This window comes from Alligator mississippiensis, chromosome 2, assembly GCF_030867095.1.
Source record: "Alligator mississippiensis isolate rAllMis1 chromosome 2, rAllMis1, whole genome shotgun sequence".
Taxonomy (NCBI): domain Eukaryota; kingdom Metazoa; phylum Chordata; order Crocodylia; family Alligatoridae; genus Alligator; species Alligator mississippiensis.
The window spans coordinates 120,684,760-120,711,241 of NC_081825.1; the positions used below are offsets into that span (position 1 = coordinate 120,684,760).

At 40.7% G+C, this 26,482-nt stretch overlaps 1 protein-coding gene and 1 long non-coding RNA gene across 2 annotated transcripts in view; one reads left to right on the plus strand and one right to left on the minus strand.

Moving 5' to 3' along the window:
• Nucleotides 1-20,802, plus strand: LOC109284974 (uncharacterized). Its single transcript, XR_002092633.1, has 3 exons — nucleotides 1-54; nucleotides 7,369-7,492; nucleotides 20,715-20,802. It is a non-coding gene; the product is annotated as an uncharacterized LOC109284974 (long non-coding RNA).
• The window catches only part of MYOZ2 (myozenin 2), a 25,909-nt gene continuing 19,745 nt past the window's right edge, over nucleotides 20,319-26,482 (minus strand). Inside the window, exon 6 of the mRNA XM_006259657.4 lies at nucleotides 20,319-20,940. Within this exon, the coding sequence (XP_006259719.1) occupies nucleotides 20,709-20,940 (232 nt within the window). The 3' untranslated portion in view covers nucleotides 20,319-20,708. The remainder of the gene's footprint in view (nucleotides 20,941-26,482) is intronic.

A 26,482-nucleotide genomic window follows, 5' to 3' on the forward strand; every position in this document is an offset into this window, starting at 1 on the left:
GTCCCAGCTGTGGGGGTGGGCGTGTCCCTTCCGGCTCGAGGGAGGCGTGAGGAGGTAGGGTGCGGTTTGAGGGGCTGGGATGGGCCGTATCCGGGCTTCTGCGCACCCAAGCACATAGCTACGTACGTGTACACGTGCATAGACACCTACACACATGTACATACACACCCACACATAAACACTTGTACACGCACATGTATGCACCCACACAGGAGCACATATATCTAACATACACATACATACATATGGGTGTACATTTATGCATGTAGGATTGCCTGCCAAAAGACTTTGGACATATCTGAAGCCCTTGGTGAGGGGTGGAGGAGGTTTGCTGGTTGTACGGACACTTATGGTTCTGGACTGACTCAGTTTTGGACCTGGTTTGGTTTGGAACAGGCAAAATGTCTTTAAAAAAACAAAACATATGCACGTGCCTACACACCCACACAAACGCAAGTACATGTGTGCATGCACATGTGCACCTGCACAGACACAGACATGTGCATACACATCCCACGCATGAACACATACCCCTACACATAAGCACACATGTACATACATGCATATACACACATGGATGTGCATACACATAGACATACATACACCCACACATAGGTATATGCACACCCACATACATATGTTCGTGCCTATGCACATGCATAGACACCCACACAAACATGTACATGCATGCATGCACATGTGTACCCATGCACATGCACATGTACATACACACCCATGCACATAAGCACACACATCTATACACACCCACACACACATATATATATATACACCTGCACACATAAACACATGTACATGCACACACATATACACCCATACCCAAGCATATACATATACATAAATGCACATATACGCATGTATGTGTACACATATACATGCATACATACATGCACCCGCACACATAAATGCACACGGACATGCATACACGGGGGCGTGTAGACCAGAACCCTGTTTCAACCCATGTTGTTGGTTGCCTGTTGCCTTGAGTCAGCCGACATGCAAGCCTCGTGATACCCCTCTGCATTTGTGCTGCTGCCCCTGTGATCCTGTCACAGATAACAGGAGTGTCATACCCTGTCACCACAACTTCACTTGAGAGCCAAACTCATGCTGGAGGGGCGTCCTCCATTTTCCCTTCCTCCCCATTCCAATTTCTCCTTTCCTTCTCTCTTCCCTATACTTTCCTCCGGCAAAACCTGTGGAGGGTCCTGCCTACAGTCAGGGGCGCTCGGGCTAATCTACACAATGCTGACCTACGCAAATTCTTAAACAAAACGGTTCAAAGCTGTTCTTCAGACTCCAGATGTTACCCCCCTTGGAATAGCTGTGGTGTGGGCAGTCCCAGAGTAGGTGTTAAGCAATTAAAATATATTCCATATGGTGCCTCCCATAGTTGTTATTTTAGGATACCTGCCCATTTAGGCACATAATAGTTACATCTAGGGCAAGCTTTCATTTGCGCCCTGGTACTTTCTTTTCAGTTAGGGTAGATGCTAAAGCCTTTTGAAACCAAGGGATTCTTTCCACAGGCTACTATGGACTTCAGTTCAAACCTTTAATCGCTGTGCTGGGAATTCATGAAATGAATATAGTATCCCAGATGCTGTCAGAGGACATTTTCCTTCTGCTTCATAATGAGTTGGCCAGCATGCAGATGTAGGCAAACTATAGTTGCAATGAGTTTGATTATTGCCATGCTGTACTGCAAATTCTTACTTAATATCACTCCAAGGTCTCTCTTAGCTACTGCTTTCCAGTTTTGTTCCTCTCTGTTGGAGTTCTGTGATTTGAATTCCTTTTTTGCAAAAGTATTAAGGAGGTTTTTTTCCCCCAAAGTAAGTTGATATTGCTATCTGCCCATATTTTTAATAGCTCAATATCCTTTCATATTTCTCTGTCGTCTTTAGTGTTTGGAACGTCTCCCAAATTATTTGTATGCAGATGCCATTAATGTATAGTTTAGTCCATCTGAAAATCTTTAGTATTTGCACACCCAACATCAGCTCCATAAAGTTAGACACCACTATTAGGGAATACCTTACCCATTTTCCATTACCCCTTGTTTATAACCTTTCTGAATGCTTTCATTTTGCATAGTGCTTTTCCAAATTTCAATCTTCCAACAAAATTTGTCATTTAAAAACAATTTTTGACCCCTCATTTTTAAAGATTTTTTTCATTTAAAGTCAAATTAAAACAAGAATAGAAATACTAAAATCAGTAAGAAGAAAATCCCATAGCAGTTTCTACTAATTTAGCTAATTACAATTTCAGCCAGTAACTATCAAGTTCATTAATTTGTTTCCCATAGGCAGTATTTTCTTTGCTGTTCTTCTGTCTTCTAGGGCTTCCCAAGTTTTCTGAGACTTGGCTAAAAAATCGAATTTTTTTAAAAATCCCTTAATACCTTTGGATGTATATTACCAAGTTTTCAATAACCATTTATATTATTTATGTATTCTTTTGACAACTCTTTATAGTACACAGCTAGTTTTACTTACTATTAGTTTTTATCTTTTTTCCTCCTGAAGACAGATTTTAACATTTAAAATCTCAGAATTTCCCAGTCTTTAAATTCATTGTTAAATATTTTTCTTTCATGTACCAATGGATCTGATTTCATTCAAGCACTTTTTTTTCCTTTGATGAATTTGTAAAAACCTTTCTTGTTCTGCTTATTGCACTGCTGCAGTCACAGGGATCAGTGTATCCCAACATAGGATTATGACCTCAGCCTGATTTTTTGCTTATCTTTTCTGTGTATTCTTTTCTTGTTTGTTTGTCTTTACTTTTTCCAGTACAGGTTTGTTTTTAACAACAAACCTTTGAGTACTCCCTCAGGAAACCACATTAGCTTACACCGGTTTCTTCTATTCTTTCTCCATAGAGGAAATGTAGCATGTTAGGTTTTAATGATATATTTTAAGATTCCCTGCCTTTTTCAGACTGGTGGATACTAATATAGCCATCCACACAATTTGGACAGAGTATGACACAGGTGGCTCAGGAAGCCTGAAAGAAGACATGAGCTAAAAGGAGAGTTTTAAACTGGAATAAGTGGTACAAGTGCCTAGTAATACCGCAGGGGGTAAATGATTTCATTCTGTAGTTATTGTCAAGACAGGATCTCTATTGTACATGATGTAGGTCATGGAAGAATAGGACCTTATTTTTGGTATCAAAGTTTATTTATGTAGAGTATGATTATAGTTTTATATCAGGAAAATGTTTAAAACAGAGCCTCTGGGTGCTGTGTTCAAACAGAAGGTTAAATGGCAGATATAAATGGACGGTTGTAGAACAGTCTAGTCAGAACTAGACACAGGCATGGGCAAACCGGGTGGCCGCCCGGGGGCTCGAGAATGGTAATTTTTTTATTATTATCATTATCTCTGGCATAGCAGGGTCTGATACTAAAAGTTTGTCCAGGGCCACCAGGAGTTCAGGTACAGTGCTGGGTCTAGTCTGACAGGCCAACATTAAGATTTAGGGAAGCATAGGACTGGATTGAGGCAAAAAGTTGAAGAAATTAGGAAGAAACTGGAAGAAATGAAAGAACAAATAAGAGTCAGGGAATTGTGAAAAAATGTGGGAAAACAGCTAATAGTTTGAATCTGTGCAAGGGTGTTTTTTGATCTGTTGGAAGGCCTATCCAGAGGGGTTTCAGAGCAATGTAAGTTTTAGGAAAAATTGTCTATAAAAGGAGGATCCTGCCGAGAAAAGTTAGGGAAATACAAGAATGCCTAATGTTATTTATGTCTGTTTCAACAGCATTTATATCCGCCCATCAAGAATCGGGGGGGGGGGGGAGGGGGGACGCGGGGAAAAAGCACCACCACCCATCACACTGTGCCAATGCCTCCCAAGACTGGGGGGGGGGGGGGGGGGGGGGGGGGGGGGAAGCTTGCACACGGCGGCCACTGCTACCACCCACCACCCTGCACCACCGCCACTCTGCATCTGGCCCTGCACCACCCCCTCCCGCTTCGTGTCTGGCCCCACACCACCCCACTCTGCGCCAACCCCTCGCTCCACATCCAGCATTGTGCCACCCACCCACCCTGCTCCACGTCTGGCCCCATGCCACCCCCAACTTCCTCCCCCTGCTCTGCGTCTGCCTGGCCTGCTCCGCCTGGCCCGCTGTGCTGGAGCCATGCCCTCCCCCCGTCATTCTTGATGGGCATTCTTGACACAGCACTGGCTAGAGCTGCTCCCTGCCAGGAGCCATGCCCCACAAGAGCATTATGGACAGACAGACAGACGGACAGATTAAGCCCTATATATATAGATATATAAAATACAGTTCTGTTCAGCTATTCAACTGTTTCTGAGCATATACATTCCTCTGAAATTTACACAGGAGATACAAAAAAGCATTTTCCTATACTGAAACAATATAGAGCTGCTATTTTTAGACTCTGTGTCCTATTTCCTAAGATTCAATAAGACAAGAATTCACTTCAGTGAATTATCATAACTTTATTGATTCTAGTGGTGTCAGATTTTTTATAGAAACTCTGCAAACACAGAAGTAAATAAACTCCAATTACTTTAATTGGATAAAAAACAAAATGAAGAATAAATATGAAAAAAATGAATCATGCTTGCATCTGAAAGTGGTGTTGCTTACAAATTATTATGTTTAATCCCAGTTCATTTTTAGATTCACTCACCCTTCAATCAACTCCAGCTGCAGTTGTTTCCATTTCAAACATCTTGATTTCTTCAGCTAGAATATTTGAGATCTTAAAAAATCTCAGACATTCTAGCTGAATCAATCACAGTCAGTCTTTATTCTTAAAGTTGAATCATGCTATGACAGCCTCATCAGTGAATAAGCTGAAAGTCCAGGATTTTCAGATTTGCAACATGTGGTTGTAACACCCATGTGACAGAACCTTTCCATAACAGTCATCCACATTATCCTTCTGAAGCTGACTGTTAGTCAAATTCTGTTTCTTCACCAGTAAGTAATTCTGCTATTACACCTATTTTGTACATGTCATAAAAAATGTTTCATTCTGGTATCCTGTAACCTATCATGGTTATACCATCACTCAAGTACCTTTTTCTGTGCACATTCCTCTATGCTGATCCATAAACTTGGGAAATCCTTCTGTTGTTCAGTTCACCAAGTTTCCATCTTCAAAAACATTTTTTAGGGAAAGATCTCTTTTTGAACAGCCTCTTAGAAATGAAGGAGAACTAAGGAAATAATGATTTTAGGAAGAGCCTGGTAGAAGATGCCCACATAATTTATTGAATAGCTATTTGTTTTTTGTCATAGACATTCATGTTTATTCTCTGCCCTTACCTTTCTTTCGGCTGTATTATGAGAAATCAATGCTGTACACTTTTAGTAGGGCTCATAGCTACCCATTTCTGGGGTTCTCAAATATAAAATAAAATATAGAAATAATGCCTATCTTTTGAAGCAGGAAAAAAGTTCACAGACTGAGCCAGAATCTATGGTAGACTTATCTTAATATTAGCTAATCAATTATCTTTAAAATATTCATGCTAAAAAGATAGATATTATATTATTTGCCTTCTGATTTCTGAAAGTCTTTAGGGTACATTCAGATCATGTTTTCAGACTTTTCTGTTTCACCAATCAGCTTTAAAAAAAAGCTGAGATTCTCACATAGTCACTTGTCTTCAGGAGCTGGGGATATAAGTAAAACAACACATATCACAAGACTTAATAAAATTACAAGAGTTGTCAACACTAAGCAATATACATATATAATTAAAAGTGTAGGGGGAATTCTACAGAGTTAAAGATTCTACAGAGATGCTGACAAGATACTCTTGCTGGGGGAGATCAAATAAAGCCTTAACAGTTCTATCAAAAAGTCTTTCTTTAGGACCCGCTCAGTTGTCACAGAAGGATTTTAAATAAAACAATTAAAAATGCTTGGTCTCATCTGCCCGCCTCTAGCTTTCTTTCGGTTCCCTATAAACTCATCAGCCAGTTGCTCACAGAGGAACTTACCAGAAAGTTTTAACCAAACCCTCATGGGGTTTTTTTCCCAAACTAGGTCCCTGCCCAGTTCAACTGACTTCTCTGACTCCTGTATCTAATGTAGAGATTATAAACCCTAAGCAAGGGCTCTTGGTTTAAAAGGCATCCTGTAATACGCCTGTGTTTATATATCTGTTATATAACTCTGTTACAGGGAACTAGGGAACTAGGGTGGGAAGAAAAGAAAAGTAAAGCTGTGAACAGACTAAAAAAAGATAGGAAACAAGACTCTGGGAAGAGGACAAGAGAACAGAGATAATGAAAAAATGAAAGTAGGGTGGGAAGATAGAAGGGAAGTTATATGACAATAACAGGTGAAGAAAAAAGGTGAACAAAGAAAAATCTATATATTAGAGGTGAACAAAGACGATAGGAAGAAAACGAAGAAATACAGAGGTGAAGAATGAAAGATGAAGAACATTCATTCTATTTGAAATAACATTTTTGTCATTCATAAACAGGAATAATCTTGTTCAGACCAGCTGTCTTAGGCCTCAGGAAGTATCAGGAGTGATTGGGAAGTTTAGAATTATCTGGTTTTAAGCCAGGGTGTTAAGAACAGGAAATGAAAACACAGGATATAATGACTGAATCTAGGGAGGAGAGTTCTCGGGGACCACCTGTGCAGCATAGCACCATGACTTCTTAACTTACAGCAAATGGTGAACATTTCTATGGAGCTATTTTTTCCTTTTAATTTTACTGTAAATTAACTGAAGTCACACTTCCACAGAGCATAAACCCTCTTTTTTTCTTCCTCCTTGCTTTCCTGTAGGCAAAACAACAAACACACAATATGCTTTGCTCTTCCTCTATTTGTACATTAACCTGACTGTTGATTCTTCTCTATTTTTTTACTAGTGCTAAAATGCTCAGCACAGTGTCAGATGCAATTTCCCTAGAGTCATCTAAAGTTTCACCCTGGGAGTGAAAAACATTGGTTTTCTTTCTTGTCCCAGGGTATTGATAATAATGGACTTGGAACAAGATCTATCGTATGCCTGTGTTCATTTCTGTGGAACAAGGGAAAGAGAGGAGGGAGCTGCATAAATCTTGCAAATGAACAACTTTTCTCCTGAACAGTGCTGTTTCCAATCCAACAATCCACTTCTGTGGAATAGCAAAGCAACAAAAGGACTAGTATTTTAGCCTTCTGCTTTTAAAGCTAATCCTTACAACCCCAGACAATCGGAGATGCGTGCAAGATTCTCTTATGCCTGTTTTGAAAGTGCATCCTTAATTAAGCATTGTACTCACATTAAACCTTGCATCATCCTTACAGGAGCCTTGTAAACTTGCTGATCTGGACTGTTGCTTTCTCTTAGGATATTGGCTAGTAGAAGTGAAATACTGCAGTTGAGAAAAGAGAGAAAGAGGGCAAGAGAAGTTGCCTAGGAGACTACTCCTTGCCAGAGATGTTACACTGCTTATGCCACCTGTATTTTTGAGGTGAGATTTGTTGTCAGAAAGCAGCCTAAAGCAAAAATGATAATTAAAAACAGTTTTCCTTCAATAAAAAATGTTATGAGTAATACAGTGGGTACAAATACAAAGTCAGTATCCGGGCCCATATTAAAAATTGTGAATATCTACAAAGTCTAAGGTACAGCAGTATAGAGATTTTGGCAAATATTTCCTTTTTAATGCCAACTATGATATAGTGAAACTGAAAAGTCCATTGGGTCCTTCTTGGTTACATCAATTAAAAAAATATGAGAAATTTCATTTTAATCAGTCTATCTACAGGAAAAACTAGGCCTCAGTCCCTTGTTGAAAAGAGATTTTGTCTCTTAGGCACAGTCCACTCCAATGAAAATGTCAGGAATTCATTTTTAAATTATTGGTCAGAGATATTTTGTGGGGAATTTTTTTTTTCCGGAAAAGGAAAAGAGACAGTAGAGCCATTACGTAGTAGAATGGAGTCAAAGGTCAGTACATTTTAAGTATGTATTAAAAACTGACTTAACACTCTGCCTTAGTTTTCAATAAGGATCGTGATGTAGATAGACAAGTCAAAGGCAAGATGTCCGATAAGAATGAGTGTCTGACCTCAGTAGTATAAAGATGTTAGGAAAATATGAAGTACATTTATAGACACAGACATAAACGGTAAATGGAGTAAAACACAACATGTATTTTGCAAAGCTTCGTCATGCCTGCCTAATGTGGTGTCTTTCTTTGATCATTGATTTTTTAGACAAAGGAAATTAGGGAGATCTAATTTAGCTGAACTTTGCTGATGTGATGCCATGTGGGAATTTATTTCTTAAATTGGAAAAGATAGGGATTAGTATAATAATTATAGGATGGATAGAAAAGTAACTAAAGGAGAGACAACAGTGGGTCAGTCTGAACTGGGAAATGTCAGAATTGTTCTGGGGCTGGTCTTATTTAATATTTTCATTAGTAACATTGGCACGAAAAGTAAGAGTGTGTTAATAAAATTTACTGATGACAAAATGTTGGGAAATATCATCTATACAGAGAAGGAACAGGATGTCCTACAGAAATAATTGGTTGACCTTGGGAACTAGAATAATCTAATGGAATGAAATGTAATAGTACAAAGTGCAAGGTTGGGTATTTAGGGACTAAGAACAAGAATTACTGTAATAAGCTGAGAGATCATTAGTTGGAAAAAAACATAGAGGGAGAAAGACCTGAGTGTATTAGTTAATCAACAGACAGCTATGAGCCACCACTGTGATGTGACCATGAAGAAAGTAAATTGAGTCTTAAGATATACAAAATGAAGTATTTCCAGTAGAAATAAGGAAATATGAATATCATTGTACAAGGTACTTGTAAGACCTCATCTGGCATACTATGTACAATTCTGGTCCCCTGTTTTTTCAAAAAAAATCATTCAATTTAGTAAACAAGGGCTTTTAGGAGGAGCAAAGGAAAGGAAAACCTAACTTCAGAAAAGAGACTAAAAGAGTTTTGGTTGTTTAGCATAGCCAGACCAAGGCTTGTATTCAGGATGGTGAACACCAAAGAGAGGGGAAAACGAATTAAGGATGCCAGATATAAAATTATCATGAATAAATATAAGCTGAAAATTGAAGAAAAATATTTGTAACCACACAAAAAGTGAGAATATGGAACAGCCACTCAACAGGAATAATGAGGCAAGAAACCCAACCAGTATGAAAATGAGGCTCCATGCATCTCTTTCATTCATAAATGTATATGTTGTGATAATCTACAATAGCAGGGGAATAGACTTGATGGCCCAGTGTGTATGTATCTGGGTTGATAACTTGTAGTAAAAACCAACACATCCCAAAACACCATATGTAAATTCATGGAAGCAAGCCTAAGAGGTAATAAGCTCTCAGAAGGAATATACTACTATGTTATGCTGTGAGCACTGCATCTGAGCACTGATGTCTTGTAAAACACAGAGGGTACCATACTTACCCTCAGACAGTCCAGCAGACCTCTGATGACTTGTGTTCCCTGTTAGCAGAGCAACAAATTAGGCTTTGGCCAGTTTCTACCTGCTCTTGTTTTTTATTCTCTATGAAACAGCACCCCTGTCCACCAAGTTTCAACCCTTCTCATTGCTGTTATTTTTGCTCTCGCCATTGTTAGAGCTGACAAAAAAAATCTACCTGACTGAAAGATAAACTGAAGTATCATTATGAAATAAGTTATGTTGATTTTTTTCCTCTCTTACTATTTTTGTTGTCCCTTTTATCCCAGTTTATCACGTCCCTTTTCCCTCCCACACAATCCTTCAACCAAAGAAATCGACTTTAGTCACTGCACAGCCCCAACAGAAAACGTACTGTATTCCAGTTTGGTTCAGCAATCAGTACCTGCTGCTGTTAGACGTCCAGCTTGCTGTCTGTCTGAACAAAATGTTCTTGTTTTAATCTCTCCCTGCAAGTATCTAAAGTGCTTAGGAATGCCTCTGTACCAAGAATTTAACTCTCCGAATGTAGAAGAGTGGGGAAGGGGTAGGAAATACTTTAATTTAGTTTGAACTCCTTTTATTAGACATACTGGGATCCTTCCTGACATACAGTGGCTTAGTGTACAACAGCCTGACATACCTCAAACCTTGCTTGTTTGTGTTCATTTGAAGCTATCTTTCACACAGTGGTTTTCCAACATCTTCAGTACATTATCTACACCTAACTGTCAATGCTATGCCAGGCCTGAGTAATTTAGCTGGGTCCTGGGGAACTCTGCTGTAGGAAACAAAGATTTTTTTTTTTCTTCAAGCTATGTTGCAGCAATGAGAATGTGCTCAAGAGGATTTAAAATGCCCCCATATCAACAGATGTAGGAAAACAGCACTAAAGGGAGATCCTGGAAAGCTGGAATCTGCACTATGCTGGGTTTGCTTATTTCTTGCATAGCTTCCTGAAATCCTGTACTCTCCATTTCTCCATCTCAGCTTTGTTGGACTAGACTAATTCTGTGGCAAAAGGGCCTTTGTATTCCCAGGAACAAGAGAAAGATGTGTGGCTATTTTTACAACAAAAGAATGTTAAAAAATTGGAAGCGCAAATAAAAAGCAGTTATATTTTAGAAAATGTACGAAATTCCATCTTTGAGTGTGAAGGAATTCCTGCATTACTAATTTTGCTGGCACAGTCACCTCTCTACTTGGCAGAGTTCAAAATGTTCTTAGTACAAATGCCATTCAGTGTTTTGATCACCATTTGTTTTTGAAACAAAAAGTTGGCTCACAACAGTTAGAGCTTCTCACTTACAATGATTTATGGAGTTTGTATTTTGTCCCCATGATTGAATTTAGTCTCCCACTATCTCTGTGAAGTGGAGAAGTAATATTTTAAGAGTGGGGCAATTTTTTTGCAGGTGAATAGTTTGTCAGCAGAAAACTCAGGTTGACCAAAACTGCTTGTGTATTTATGCTAAATTTAGTGACTATTTTCCATTGAAAAGAAATAAAAATGTTTTGAAAATAACAAAATATTTTAACATCTTCAAAATGATTTTTCCCCCACAAAACAAGATTTGGAGTCTAAATTTGCCTCCTTCCCTCTCCAAAAAAAGAAATATCTTGTTTTGGACACATTTTTTGTTTAGTTTAGTATCTTTTTATTTTGCCAAGAAATCTAAGATATTTTCTTTTCTGTGTGTGTGTGTGTACTGAAAAAGGCCTTTTGTTTTCTTTTGTTTTTCCCAGTTTGTCCCCAAATCTGAAAAGCCAATTGTATGCAGAACTTTAATTATGAAGACACAGTTCTTTGGGTAAATCTGATATCTTTTATTAGACCAACTAAATAGTTGAAAAAAAATTTCTGTGCAAGCTTTCGCATTCAAAAACCCTTCATCAGGCTGAGAACACATCTGCAGTTGGTGTGTGCTCTTCCTGGATGGAATGAATAGTAAAGAAGCCAGAGGCTGGGCTGGTCTGCACGCAAGATAGGCAGTCAGTGAAGATGTAAATTGAGGAGTCAGTGGGTGAGGGGGGGAGGGGAAGGGGGATGAATGTAGCAGGTAAATAGTGAAGAGGTACCTCAGATGTCAGGCAGGTTATAGTGTGTCGTAAGTGGAAGAAATGGAACAAATTATTCCAGGAACAAATTTACCAGCCACAAAACAACCATCAGAGAAACACCACCAACACCGTACAACATTCCAACCTCAGACTTGATGAAATGGAAAGCAGCAACCAACCCTCAAATATTAATTTCTCCATGCACACACTTAGCAAAACTAAAAAACCTGTCCTTTCTAAAGACCTAAATTTCTGTCCAGAAAAATACCCTAATAAATTACTTCCATGTGGAGAACTAGAAGAATTCTTCCAATGCATTCGCCTCAGTATTTCCACAACCAAATGAATCTACTTCTGACAACAACTCATCCTCTGACAACATCGAGGAAAAGATCAATCCCCAAACTCCCCCCCAAAAATCAGATTGGACACAGCAGATGAAACTCTAACCTTGACCTCTGTATTAACTGCTTTGGAGAAAGAATGAACAGTGAAATAACCAACAATACATGCCACCATAACAACCTCTCCCTGTCAGAGAGAAAGGCCATGGAATCTCTAAGATCCAACCACCAAATAGTAATAAAACCAGCAGATAAAGGAGGAGCCATAGTCATCCTTAACAGTAAAGACTACATAAAAGAAGCCAACAGACAGCTCTCTGACACCACCTACTACAAAGAATTACAGGAAGATCCTACTCCCCTTTTCACCTTGAAACTGAAAACTACCATCAAATCATTTCCATCAGAACTACAAGAAAAACTACAGACCTTGATCCCCCCCACTACCTAACCCAGGGACCTTTTACATGCTCCCTAAAATCCACAAACAAGGGAACCCTTGCAGACCTAACATATCCAACCATGGAACCCTAACTGAGGAAATATTAGGTTTCTTCGAATCAATCCTAAAACCGCTTGTCACCCAAAGAGCGAGTTTTTTCCAAGACACTACAGACTTCCTACAAAAACTTAAAAACATATACCACCTTCCAAGTAACACCCTCCTAGCCACCATGGTTGTTACTGTCATAACCCAAGGGTATGATTTTGTGTGTGCTTCGGCACTGCAGAATTATTTCCCGCCATGAGGAGCTTTCTTTGCACGGTGCAATTCTCAGTTGCAAAGAGAAAACCCCAGTGCAAAGGAGTTCCCGCCATTTGCATGCAAATTTGTTCCCCACTATTGGCTGTTTCTAAATTATTCCCACGTGGCGGCTAGCGATTGGCTTGCTAGCCGTATAAGAGGCTTGAGCGGTTTCCGCCCAAGTTGGAGAACTCCGAGGAGAACCCCGCAAGGGAAGACTCCGTAACCATCTTGTGGAGAACTCTAAGCGCTGCGGAGCTTAACAAACCCCGCGTGTGCCTTAGAGGAGGATACAGGGGCCTGATCAACCTCTAGCCTCTCCCCGTCGCTGCCTAATCCCTCGACGTACCCTTCCCTGTGCGCTTTCGTTCCACGGAACCTAGCAAACTCCGTGTGTGTGTGTGTATCCAGAGCTCTTTCCGAGTTATTTCAAGAGGCTCGAGTTTTTCTGCGGGTCTCGTTCGTACGAGTTTTGTAACTGCAACTTAAGCTAAGTTTTCTCCTGCCTGCACCGCGACCCTCTACGGTGTAAGTAAAATAATCTTTAATCAACCGCTACGCGTCTGTGCCTAATTCTAGTCCGCCAGCCTGCATTCCCCGACCCACGTGCCAGGGCTGCTGGCCACAGCCCGCTGCGCGCCCGCAAAAGCCTCAGACCGCTCCCGGCCCGCACAGTTACCAGCTTATATACCAACATCCCACACTAGGATGGCATCCAAGCCTGCCTTACATACCTACAAGAGCAAGATTAAAACTCAGAGTACAGACCCAAAGATATTACTGACCTTATACACTTCATCCTTACATATAACAATTTCACTTTTACAAAACACTTTTCACAGACGAGACTATGAACTTCACTTCATCAACCTCCTGGATATGAAAAATCATGGGCTAAATAGAGACATTGGATTTATGACACACTATAACCTGCCTGACATCTGACTCCCCAGGTACCTCTCCACTATTTACCTGCTACATTCAACCACCTTCCTTCCCCCTCCCCTCCCCCCGCCCGCCCAGCCTGTCTCTCACCCACTGACTCCTCAATTTACATCTTCATTGACTGGCTTTCTTGCATGCCCCATGTCTCTTTACTATTCATTCCATCCTATTTGCCAGGGCACCCCTTGGAGTAATTAGGAATAATGGCCACAAACTGATGGAGAACAGATTTAGGTTAGACATCAGGAAGAACTTCTTTATGGTAAGGGTTGCCAAAATCTGGAATGGTCTTCCAAGGGAGGTAGCACTCTCCCCTACCTTGGGGGTCTTTAAGAGGAGGCTAGACATGCACCTGGCTGGAGTCATTTGACCCCAGCCCTCTTTGCTGCCCAGGGCAGGGGGTTGGACTCGATGATCTGCTAAGGTCCCTTCCGACTTAAACATCTACGAATCTATGTTTTCCTCTTTGTGTTGCATAACTGTGTATTTTCTTAAAGTTTCAGCCAATATACACTCTGGCTAAGTACAGACAGTAAAAAAGCCTGAGGCTGAATCAGTTCAGTCTTTACAGGTTAGTCTAAACTGCAGAGAATAAACTGAGAAATAAACTGAACAGGCATTCACTTTTGATTCGGGAAATGCAGCCATATGCCTGCAATGGCTTAGGCCAGAAACTGGGGGACACTAATGCACACCTCTCTGGCACATAGCCAGTATGGGCTGTATGTTCGCTTCCTCTTCCTGCTGCCCCTAAGGTCTCTGATATTTGCCGTGCACAATCACAGCAGCAGGACTCTGCAGGGTTGCTCATCACTTCCTTTCCTGCTTCCAGGTACCTCTGGGATTTGTAGTCCACAGTTGCAGCCAACAGTATCCTTTTATCAGGGCAGGGCAGCTCTGTACTCAGGGAAGGGAAGTTTAACCCCCTCCTTGGCCCCAGATCCCAGCCAGGGTTTGCCTTGGAGGGAAGGAGGGCAGTCCCTGTCCCCGTCCCCACCCCCACCCCCACCCCCCACAACCCTTCTCTGCTACAGTAGACAGCACAGCCCAGCTTAGGGCTGGAAAGCATGCTGGGATGCTGGGGGACTGTGATTTAACTTGAACTGGAAAGGGATCTGGGACTGACGTTTCATAAACCAGTTTGACCCAAATCAGTTAAGTCTAATATTATATTCAGCCAGGTTTATCTTAAACTAGTTTCAGCCATTTTGAAACTGGATTTTGTGCACTGAACTTCTGTTCTATTATAGGTTTAAACCAATAAACCTATTCTGATAACTTAAACTGGTTTATGTATAATTTCTGTCCCTAGCCACTCTTTAAGAGCCCAATCCAACCACATATATGGTTGATTCCTTTATTCCAGCATGTGCTCTGGACTTGAACACAGATTGGATTAAATAGTGGTATTATGTACAGTTAAAAATACATTTTATCATAAATGGTGATAAGATACAAATAAATAGGATGTCCATTGAAACCCTGGCCACAATGCAGTCAATGATAAAACTCAATTTGATGTCACTGAGGATAGGATTTCATCCATAACAGCTTGGTCTAGTTTTCAATTATCATAACTAAGTAATTTGCTCAAAGTAAGAGCCTATAAAGTGAACAAAATATGCACATATTTGGAGCCAATATAATATGCATTTATTTCCACAAAAACAGGTATGTGTATAACAAAAAAGAAGTGTAGTCAGACATGTTGACACAATTAGGACATCTGAGGAAAGTTTACATCAAAGTACAGGAGCACATATAAACATTAGATCTTCATTCTAACACTTCTTCATTGCTAAAATGTAATAGCCAATCAGCATAATATGAGGATCACATTCTTATTTCTTGGAACCAACCAACAAATATCCTCTGTTATGCAGCAGCATGAAGAAAAAAATGACTATCAATCTTGTTGAGAATACAAAACTAGGATTCATGTCTTGTTGCTACTGACTCCTCTCTGCACCTCTATAAATAGTGTATTAGCTTGGTTTCACATTAAAATAAATGTGGCCTGTATGATGGAAGTGGGGACCAGGGATCAAACTCCAACTGTGGTGTATCCATTTGCTAAAACAACATTAATGGCACCAGTAAGAGCCGTGAATACTTAGCTTGCTCTACCTCTCTGTCCTGTACTGAGTACTGTAGATGCTGTGTAACTAGGATGACCAGATGTCCAGGATTGGCTGGGACAATTCTGGATTTCAGAGGCTGTCTCAGCATCCCAACCATTAGAGAAAATTGAAGCAAAAGTCCCTGATTGGCAGGACCCCATCTGCACACGTGACTCCTGAGTCAGGAATTGGGCCCGTACAGATGGGTTTGTGCCAATCTGGGACTTTTTGCTTCAGTTTTCTCCAGGAAGCCCAGCCAGTGCATTACTCCCTGGTCCAGACCCTGCTGGGCTGCACACGGAGTTGCTTGCACAGTAGAGTTGGGGTCAGGGGAAGGGTGCATGTGGAGAGCCATGGGAGTTGGGGCTGAGTGTGCATGTGTCTGTGCATGCATGTGTGGAGGGTCAGGACTGTGTATGTGTGTATGCATGCACACACACTATGCTGTCCCATGCAGTCCTGCTCCTGGGATCCATGAGGTTCTGTGTGTGTGTGTGTGTGCGTGTACATGTACATGTGCATGAACACCCCAGCATCGCCCCCTTGTCACAAATTTCCTTACCTTGTCCTGGATTTCCCACAAATTTTTATGGTCACCCTACGCATAGCTCTAAGGTTCTGGACTGGAATCAAAATGCATTAAAGTCAAAGAGAGCCTCTTGAATGGCTTCATGGGCATTGTACCAAACCCTAAGGCTAAGTACAGATAGTCAAAAAGCCTAAGGCAGAATCGATCCAATCTATGCAGCTTTCTCTAAGCTGCATAGATTGGACCATCAGCAACTGTGACTTACATTTGTTCTTCAGCTGGAGAAGCAGACAGATGCCTACACAGGCCAAGGCCACTAGGTGGGAGGCGCTTTCATATGCTTCCCAGCATGAGGGACATTACCGAGGACACCTGAGCACAGCTGAGTGGCTGTGCCATCCCTCATTGGCTGTTAGACACATGCCTCCCCCCACTGCCCTATCATCTGTCAGGCAGCAGGGCCCAGGGTGGGGTGTGGGGGTGCACCCCATGCAGGCCAGAGGCAGAGGAGTGCAGGGCTTGTGAGCTGCTGATGGGGAGGTGGTGCCAGTGGTGTACCCTGTGGTCCTGGGCAGGTCAGTGGGGCACAGAGTGTCCCTGCCCTGTCCTGCCCAGGACCCTATGCTGCAGCAGATCCGAGAAGGGCTCAGAGGATCCCCTCCACCCCGCTCCATCCTGTGACCCTTTCCATGCAGCTGCAGTGCTCTGGTCCATGGGGAGGGGGGCAGCCATGCCCTCATGGCTGCAGCGCCTGCAGGGGGCAGTGGGTTCCTGTGCCAGGTTGAGCTAGCAGCCCCCCTTCCCCTGCCTGAGCTGAGCCAGCCCAGCTGGCAGCAGTCGCTGCTCAAGCAGCGGTAGGGCTGGGTGGGGGCTTGCCTAGGTCCCCGGGCTGTGGCCCCTGTTCCCACACTGAAATCACCCCCCACCTAGTGAGGGGAGGGGGGCAGTCATTCCCACATAGCTGCAGTGCTTGGTGGGGCACAATTCTAGTGCAGGAACTGGGGCAAGGGAGGGGCCACTGCTACCTCAGCCCAGCACAGGGACCCATTGCCCTTTCCTCCCCACTATATCTCAGCACTAGAGTTGCCCTTCACCAGGTTCTGCAGCTGCAGGGCCATGGCTGTCCTCCTACCCCATAGACTGGAGGCCACCCAGCAGCATGGAACATGGCACTGGTGGTTTGAGGAATCTTCTGAGTCCTTCTCAGAGCCACTGCAGCATGGGGTCCCAGGGCTTGGGGTCACAGTAGGGACCCTCTGAGTCCCACAGACTTGGCTGGGAATGCAGGGTGTGCCACTGGCACCACCTCCCCCCAACAGCTCACGAGCCAAGCTATGGCCCCTCAGGGGGATGGGGGGCACTCACAGGGGTCACACAGGCAACTGGGATACCAGGAGAAAACGACTTACCTTGATTTGCTGTCAGATCTGGCACTGACATTTGATGCACCAGTCCAACCTAGCTCAAGTAAGTCTAATAATACATAGATCCAGTCCTATCTTAGACCAGAATCTGCAATTGTGAAATTGTGCCCTGAATTTCTGTTTTGTTTTGGGTATAGACAGGTTTCTGACCACCGAAACCAGAAAAAGGGTAATGTCTGTACTTAGCCTAAGTCCACAGCATTAAAATATGAACCCCCTACTTCAAAGATCATAGTTACAGCTGATACTTGTTATCCTCAGCCTTATAGAGACATTGAGCCCTAATGTTTCATAGTATTTATCCTGTATAAATAGGTGTAAATTGCATTATTCTTGGAGAACTTTCCTCTACGGCATTTTTCATAGAAGTACTCCACCCTCTCATTTGATTTTACATATTCTAATAGGAAGAATATCACCCAAAATATTTGGCTTAACTTGGAAAACATGTTCTGATTTCTCATTTACATCTGTTTGGCATCAGAAAGGTTTACATGCACTTTTAAGACCCTTTCACAGAGCTCTGTCAGAGAAAGGGGCCTTAATGTCAATGAGACCTGAGCCAAGAACATTTCGGGAACCAAAAACAGCTTCCTAGACCAATATAACTTACTTTCTGAAATGTATTTTTACCTCTACCCCTTTCCTGCCTTTTTATTATCTCTTTCACTTTTTCCTAGTAACAAATATGTGTTTGTTACTAGGAAAAAGTAACAAATGTATGATCTCATTTAAACTGCTTCAGTAAATTATTCTGCTAGTAAATCATTCCCTATGCTTATTTCCCTCAGTTCCCTATTTAAACTAAGTTGCCTATTATGTCCCTTAGTCTCAGGAACACCAAAGTACAAAAAAAGTCTTTCCTTTTTGATTTCTCCAATCCTACAAATCTGGAACCATTTACTGTCACCTCAAGGCCTTACCTTTGTCAGCAAGAATAAACTCAAATCCTTAGCCTTGCACAAATGAAAGCATGGCCAAACAATTTTAATGTTCTTAGAAGAGGTAAGGGGAATTTACCACTTGTGAACATGTGTCAGCTGATCTGTGGTATTTGTTTTGTCTGTCTTCTCCTGTCCCACAGAAAGTGAACCTATAAACCCAGCTTCATTCAGGGATAAACTGGCTCCGCTTAATGTGCATTTCCCACAGGACAAGAGTGGACAGACAAAGTAGTTACAGTGGATCCAGGTGAACCACTGTAAGTACCCCTCCCCCCATTTAAAATAGTAAAATTGTTTGTTCATTCACCCACTAAGACTCTTCACCATTGCCCTTCATTACATATGCAAACATAATATATCCTTCCTGTGGTGACCCACAGTACACAGGGCACACAGACCAAAGTCTGTTGAAGTCAATGGAAAGTCTCCAAATCCCCAAGTCTATAAAGGATTCTTTCTGTGTAGATCTGTATACTAGTATAAATTTTGTCTGCTCCACTGGGACTCTGCACAGTCATGATCCAAACAAGTGGCTCCTTTTGCACTGTGGGGCTTAGCACAAGATGACTTCTGGGAGGAGAGGAAGCGGAGGAGAGGGAGTCCTGCTTTTCCCCTAGAGCTAACAATCAGTTGTACATTGAATTAATTTCAGTGATTTTCAGTACTAATCTCCAAATCCGTTTTTGATCAAGGCACTATATGTTTTGTTTTACTCCATATGTATTCTTGAGACTTGATTCACATCAACAGGCTACTTCTTTTTTGCATCAGACTGTGGTTGTCATCTGCTAACCTGATCACTTAGCAAACCAGAGCCCTCTGAATCTGAATATTGTGTCTCCTCATATACTCTCATATACTCTATCTTTATACTATATAAAGTCTCTCTATATTGTGTCTCTTCATATACTCTACTTTAATCTTAGTAGCATTTATACACTTGGGGTACTCATATTCAGTATTATTGTCCATATCATGAGTGTAAGTTCTGCACAACAAAAAACTTAAAATTGACTGCGGGGTAGGAAGGTGCAGTTACAATCTGTAAAATTTGCAGCCAACAAATCTGCAAGTGTGAGTCCCTAACTACTTGACTTGAACATACAATTGAAATATGAGTGCAATTTTTACAGCTGCAAATTGCTGCCCCAGAAGTAAAGCCTGAGCATTGAGTCTTTTGAGGATGTACTTTCATGACCTCAGTGCAGTTTTAAAAGTATTCACTTAACACTTCCCCATAAGCTTTCTTTTCTCCCTGTTTTGCGATTATTTTATGACTACCTCAGACACGTCTGATTTTTGCTTATTTGCACTGTCTTGTAGCTGAACCCTTTATGGATTGACATAAGTAATTGCCAAAATGTCATTGACAGTATTGTGGTTTGCTGCATTTCATTGACCTAACTTTTGCTATAGCATATGAAGCTTAAGTCTGATCATGTAGCTGTGGACCGGTATGTGTAAGCTGATTTTACAAGAAAAACAAGAGATATGAAACTGCATATTTGAGATTAGAAAGCAAATGGGCGTTGTGTACACACTGAGGAAAGACTAGTCCCTTAAGAGAATTCAGTATACATAAGAATAGAGCTTTCACAGCCAGAGTTCACAGCCCATGTAATAAAGTTGAGTTTCCTATTTAAAAATCCAATCTTACCAAACTGTATATTAGAAAATATAACATGCAAATTCTGTAGCCTTTCCAAATACAGAAAAAATGATAAACAATCAGTTATCAACCTGCTGTTTTGTCCTTTTATTAAAATGTAGTTTGTAATCTGCAGTGACCATGAAAACTAAACTAACTTGCTTAGACTTAGAAACAAAGTAGTTTTCAATTAAACAAAAACATAAAATGATCTGTTGAGGTCCCTTCTGACCCTAGCATCTATGAATCTATAAAATGTATAGACACACAATAGTCAAAAAAATGATTCAATTAATAGTTGCAAAATTATTTTATTTGTATTAGTCTGTAGATGACATTTAATTCCAGAAAAGAGCTACTGGATCAGAAGTTACTAGTTAGACTCCAGCTACTAAGAAAAGATGTTGCAAGTAGCTTCTATTAGAAGTGAGAACAATATCACACTGATTCTTACGTTCGTCTTTCATCACAATATATAGCTTCTCATTCACAGGTCATCCGTTTCTGGAACAGCATTGGAATCAGAACGCTGGATGAACACTACAGGAATATTCTCAGACACCCATCCCTTAGGAGTCCTATTGAAGGACCTCCTGCTGGACAAAGGGCTTGCAAGGACCATGAACCTGGGATCATTTAGCAGCAATAGATTAAAATCTGGTACCTTGAATTTAACCAGCTTCGAGGCTCTCTCAAAACCACCAAATGGAGTGGCAACTCTGTAGATATCGAAAAAATAAAAATGAAATGTGATTTTAAAATAGCCGTTTCCTATTTCTGAAAATAATAGAGGGCTTTTGAAGTGATCTTCCCTTTGCAGTACAGCAATTTATAAACTTATTGCTTTCTGACTTACTTTGACAAATTTTTTGGTAAACATAATATACTAATAAATTTTCCAGCACATTTTCTTTAATGCCTTATTTGTTCTCTGCTAGATACGTGTTTATTCTTAACCTTTCCTCTAGTCACCCAATATCTGAACAGACAAATGAGCAAACATATATTTGGCAACAAAGATGATACTTCATGAATCTGAAACTTAGGTCTGAAACAGTTTGAATTTGGCCCAGTATTTTTAATGGTATTTAATAAAGGTATATGTTTCCTTAGGCAATAAGCCAAAAAGCAAAAGATAAGAAATACTTCTCTGCATGAACACATTGTTAAACGTATTTGCACATATTTTAAAAGAACAGTAATTCCAAATACATTTCATAGTTCTTTTGTTCTTGCTTGGTCCTAGGCTGAGAAACTTGAGAGCAGTTTCCTTCTGGCTTTTCCAGAATCTCATGTACGAAGAAACCTGACCCAGCAGAGAAAATTGCACCACATGTGGCTCTATGTTTTGGTCAATCAAATAGCTTTATTGGTACATATTATGGATGGTAAAGAAGTGACCAGGATTTGTCAACTAGACCTGGACCTTTTGATTTACACAAAATCACATCAATAGCTGCACACACAAATGAATTCCTACTGAAAACTTTCAGCTGGTTCACTTAGGATTTGTGGATCAGTTACAGAGTCAAAGTCAAAGTATGCTGGGACTACTAGTCCCACCAACAGTCCCAGAGAAACTAGTGAATCAGCTGAAGCTGAAAAAGATTTTTTGTAGACTACTAGAATTTCCAGCAAGGCTTAAACAGGTAAAGCAAAACTTAGGATCAAATAAGCAAACCCACAAAAATCCAGACATTCACAAAATCACAGAGCAGGCTTAATTAGAGATTCCTTGATGTAAATTGGCACTAGTAAGCATCCTCCAAAGGGCCAACTGCCTCCAAAGGTCAATCCCTACAAGGTGCAAAGTGCCTTCTGTACAGTTCTGGCCACCCTCACTGAAAGGCACAGAGGGTGCTTTTAGGATCAGGCCCTAAAGCTACAACTTACATCGGGGTGCCAAACATCCAGCCTGCAAACCAGATCCACCCATGGCACCTGGCCTGACAGGCTATGGGTTTTGGGGCATGGATAGGTGGAGATGGGACCTACCACAAAATTTGGGGCTCCTGGGCCCTGGTGAACAAGGGCCTCAGTGTCAGGAATGCTCCTGAACATGGGTGGTTGCTTGCTGTCCCACTTCTCCCATCCCATGCCCCAGGCTGGATCTGGCCAATGTGGAGTCCTGGAGTCCAGATCCATGCTGGGACCTGGGGGCAAATTTGACTCCCCAACTTAGATATGTATAAGACCCGATTTTGCAACAGCACTGGCCACTCTATTCAACAAATTCTTCTTGAAGCTATTGGGAGTCCTTCGTATTCAGCTGCTGTAGAACTAAGCCTCTGTTGTGAAATTCTCTTCCAGGTCACACAAGCTGAACTGTATACCATACCTTACTGACTAAAAATAATTGCTCTATAAGCAGCACAGAGTGAGTTCACTGATCCACATAATACTGGACAATAAGGATGAGATGAATTTAATTAAAATATAAGTTTGTATGTTACTGTTAATCTAATATTTAATGCTTATTGATTTGTAAATTAAAGAAATAATCAGTGTAAATGTAATAGCATTATCTAAGTAACAAAACCAAATTAGTTTTCTATTGCAAAAAGTTAGCCTTGTAATATTTATTTTTATAGATACAGCACAGCTGTTTAGATAATAGTTACAGGTGTTTGTATTATGACAATTCCATCAATTACTTTTGACAATACAAACGTTGGCCTAGTTGTATTATACATCATTAATACCTACCTGCATGCTATTAAAAAACTCTTGATGATCAACATAAAGGAGATTAAAGTAATTGGGCAATAAAATTTAATTTGCCCTTAATGATATCAGTAAATTGCTGTAATTGATAGCTTCTATGACAAAAAGTTATTGTAATGTCCTACATTGTTTGCAAATTAAGTATAGAACTTGAGCCATGATTCACTGTGTGTAACCCAAAACCTGTGGCTAGACAATTTGAAATAATCATTGCACATAACAGGGAAGGAAATACTGAGAGAAGGCAGCAGGAAGTGGCACCAGGAAGTTTAGGGGTTGTTTAAAAGTCACTTTGCATATTCCTAAAAAGTCAGTAGATGATTTAAAAATATCTTGGCACCACCATAGATATTTCCCCTGCTGTTTTATAATTTTTTCACTGATTTTTAAAATCACATATTAAATTGTCCCTATGAAACAAATTATTTGCAGCTGAAATATTTGGAGTTGGCAGATTCATGGAAATATTTAACAATTTTGGTTTAGCATCTCCAGTTATATAATTACATGAGTTTGACAGAAAACCCTATTTCTCAGATGCCCAGACCTCTTTAAAAATGTGAACATAATTCTCTGAACATTTCTGCTTATTATTAATCTTATGGACAAGGGAAATGTAAGGGCAGAGACCTTGCTAGGTGCCCAGTATCTCTGGTAAACTGAGTGCATTTGATGAAGTGAGCCACTGCTGCATCTCTGATATAGTTAGTCTGTGGATGTGTCTACATGTGCATTAATACACTTTTCCTAATGTGCATTAAATTTAGTGCCGCCAATGTGAGGCACTAAAGAAATGCTCATTCGGCTGTCCTAATGTACAGTACCGCAAGTGCATGTTTTTAAGTGATACTTAATGTGCACTAGCTTAATTCATTACAAATTAGTGTAATTGCATGCTTTTTTTACATGATGATTTAATGCACAGTAAAATAGGCTACTGCACATTAAAGCACACACTCACCCAGTAAGGTGCAAATCTACCCGGCCTGCAAATTGAGTGCTTCAACACTATACAGGTAGCACTTCTGCTCACATACTCAAAAGAGCTATTTACATGCCTAACTTCATTTCTTATCAATGAACCAGATTTAATCATAACATGTCAATGGGAATTTTCCATTTACATAGCAGTTAGGCATCTAAATACCCTTGAGGATCTGGACCTTAGGTTGGGGCCTTTGTAAACAAATGAAAAAAGCACAATCCAGATGGACTGGATTCTTCAGTGTTTTGGAAGCAACAGAATCTGTGGAGGGAGAAGTCTGAGCAAGAACTTGGCTATCCAAAGAGGCAGAACCAGTCAGACCTGCTTGTCAGATGCAAGCTTGCTGCAGTGTTTTGCATGTCACCTAAAATGCTATTTTGATACCCATTAGAAGTGGTAGAGGGATGATACTAAATTGATCTCATATTACAGATTTATATCCCTACTAACACTGGTTACACACCCTTCAAGGAATTACATGCTTGTAAAGCATTATTGGCTCTCAATAACCCGTAATCTAGAAGAAATTGCAGCTTTGTTTTTACTACCACACCCTCCCCCTATGTGGACTTGCCAGGGCTGCTGATCCTTTTCCATGTAAACCTGAGCCAAATCTAGACCATTAGCTGTATCAATTCCTTACATCTCATTCTATTCCCATTACAGTCAGTTGTAAAACTTGGACTGATGTGTGGTTCAGACCAGGCCCTACATAACTGGAAAGGGAAAATAGTATACATCAGCACAAGTTCTGAGTCCTTTTTATTTAAATGCATTTTTTAAGACAGTTTTGATTTTAGGTCTCCTGCATGTGGGTTTCATTCAACACTCCTTACTCATTTCTTAGTCAGGAAAAATTCCCACTGAGGTCACACGGATTCTACTGACAATGACATTAAGGGAAGGAATCCTGGAAGGATCCTATATTTGGCTACTAAAACCAGAGTGTCATCTTAATTAGTTTAGATGATTGATCTGAGAAGAATCCCGATACCACTCCATTTATATCAGGCTCATATCAACTTCCCTTTTTATTCTCTCCTGATTGACAGTGAGTGTTCTGCTAGGCACAGAATTACCAGTCACTGAGAGACAGTTCTTCCTGGAATGACATAGCGAGATTAGAAACTCCAAGTTCCTGGCTAACAAAGTGATGTCATTATCTGTTCAATATTTTATCATTTGCATTTTCCCCGGGACTGTAATTACAGAAATGAATTTCCTAAACACTTTGTCCCAGGTCATCAAAAGGACTTAGATGCTTCAATCCTAATTGAATAAGCAGTTTTAGGAGCATGAACTGGCAGCTAGGTCTCCCTTCTCCCATGTGAGTGTACTGATCTCTGATCCAAGCAGTCAAGAACCTGCTGGGGCACTGCTTTTTTTTCTTTTGTGAGACTATGAATTTACCTTAAACAGACATGGGAGAAAATGTATAAGCAGATCTGGAAGCCAGGGCTGGACCCCGTGCAGGCAAGTGCCCTGACCACTGGGCTAAAGAGCTATATTCCTTTTGTCTGTCTGCCCTTGACCATTGGATCTTGAATTCTTTTCATAGGTTCCACAAGAAGGATAGTGAGGGGTTGTTGTCCTTGACTCCAGAACTGCCAGTACAGGGATGATTCTGGCTTTATTTTGGGAAGTGAGAGACATCCCCTCAGGCTGAAGAGAATATTAAATCCAAGTCTTCCACATCCCGTGCAACTGCTCTAGCCAGTGAACTATTGGACTAAAGTGGGCATCACCTTCTCCCCCACCTGTGTGTTAAAAGAAAAAGAATGTCCTGTGCTGTGTTTCTGAAAGGAATGACTTAGACACATAAACCAAAATAGGGTTTCAGGCTGAGAATCCCAATCTCAGATTGGCACCTCCCTTCATTCCAGATTGCTCTCAATCTGAGGCCCCTGAACGATAGAAATTAAATTCCTCCCATGCTTTAGTATTTCCTATTGACTGACTTAGGCAAATTCCCACTTACCATGCTGGCTGTCATGGATCCCATTCTGAGATACCCAACTTTTCTCACGCTCTGTATAGAAAACCACGGCACCTTACCTCGGAGTTGTGTATTCCACTTTGGGAGTTGGGTGCCTAAAAATTAGGTGTCATACCACCCAAATCTCTCTGAGTAGTTAGCCCTTTGTACAAAGGTATTGTACATATTACGTGGACTTTTGTTTTTCATTTATTCATTGTCAATAAGGATATGGGTTTTTTTCAGAATTTGGTTGGATTATGTTGTTGTTGCATGGCATTTTGAATTTATCCATTCCTCTGTCTGGATCAAATATAAAACCCAAACTTAAATTTCAGTGGCAGTTTTCAAATGTTACAAGAACTATTATATATAATATTGACCCTCTTCTGGTACAAATGAATAAAACGGTGCATATTCCCTAAAAAAATGCACAAATGTTGATGACTTGTAGTTCCAGTGTGTCATCTGCACAGAAAAACACATTCTTATTGATGGGAAATGGGGAATGGATAGACCTTAAGCTTTCTGAGAGGACTGAAGAGGCCACTGGGTACCAGTCAGATATCAAACCACA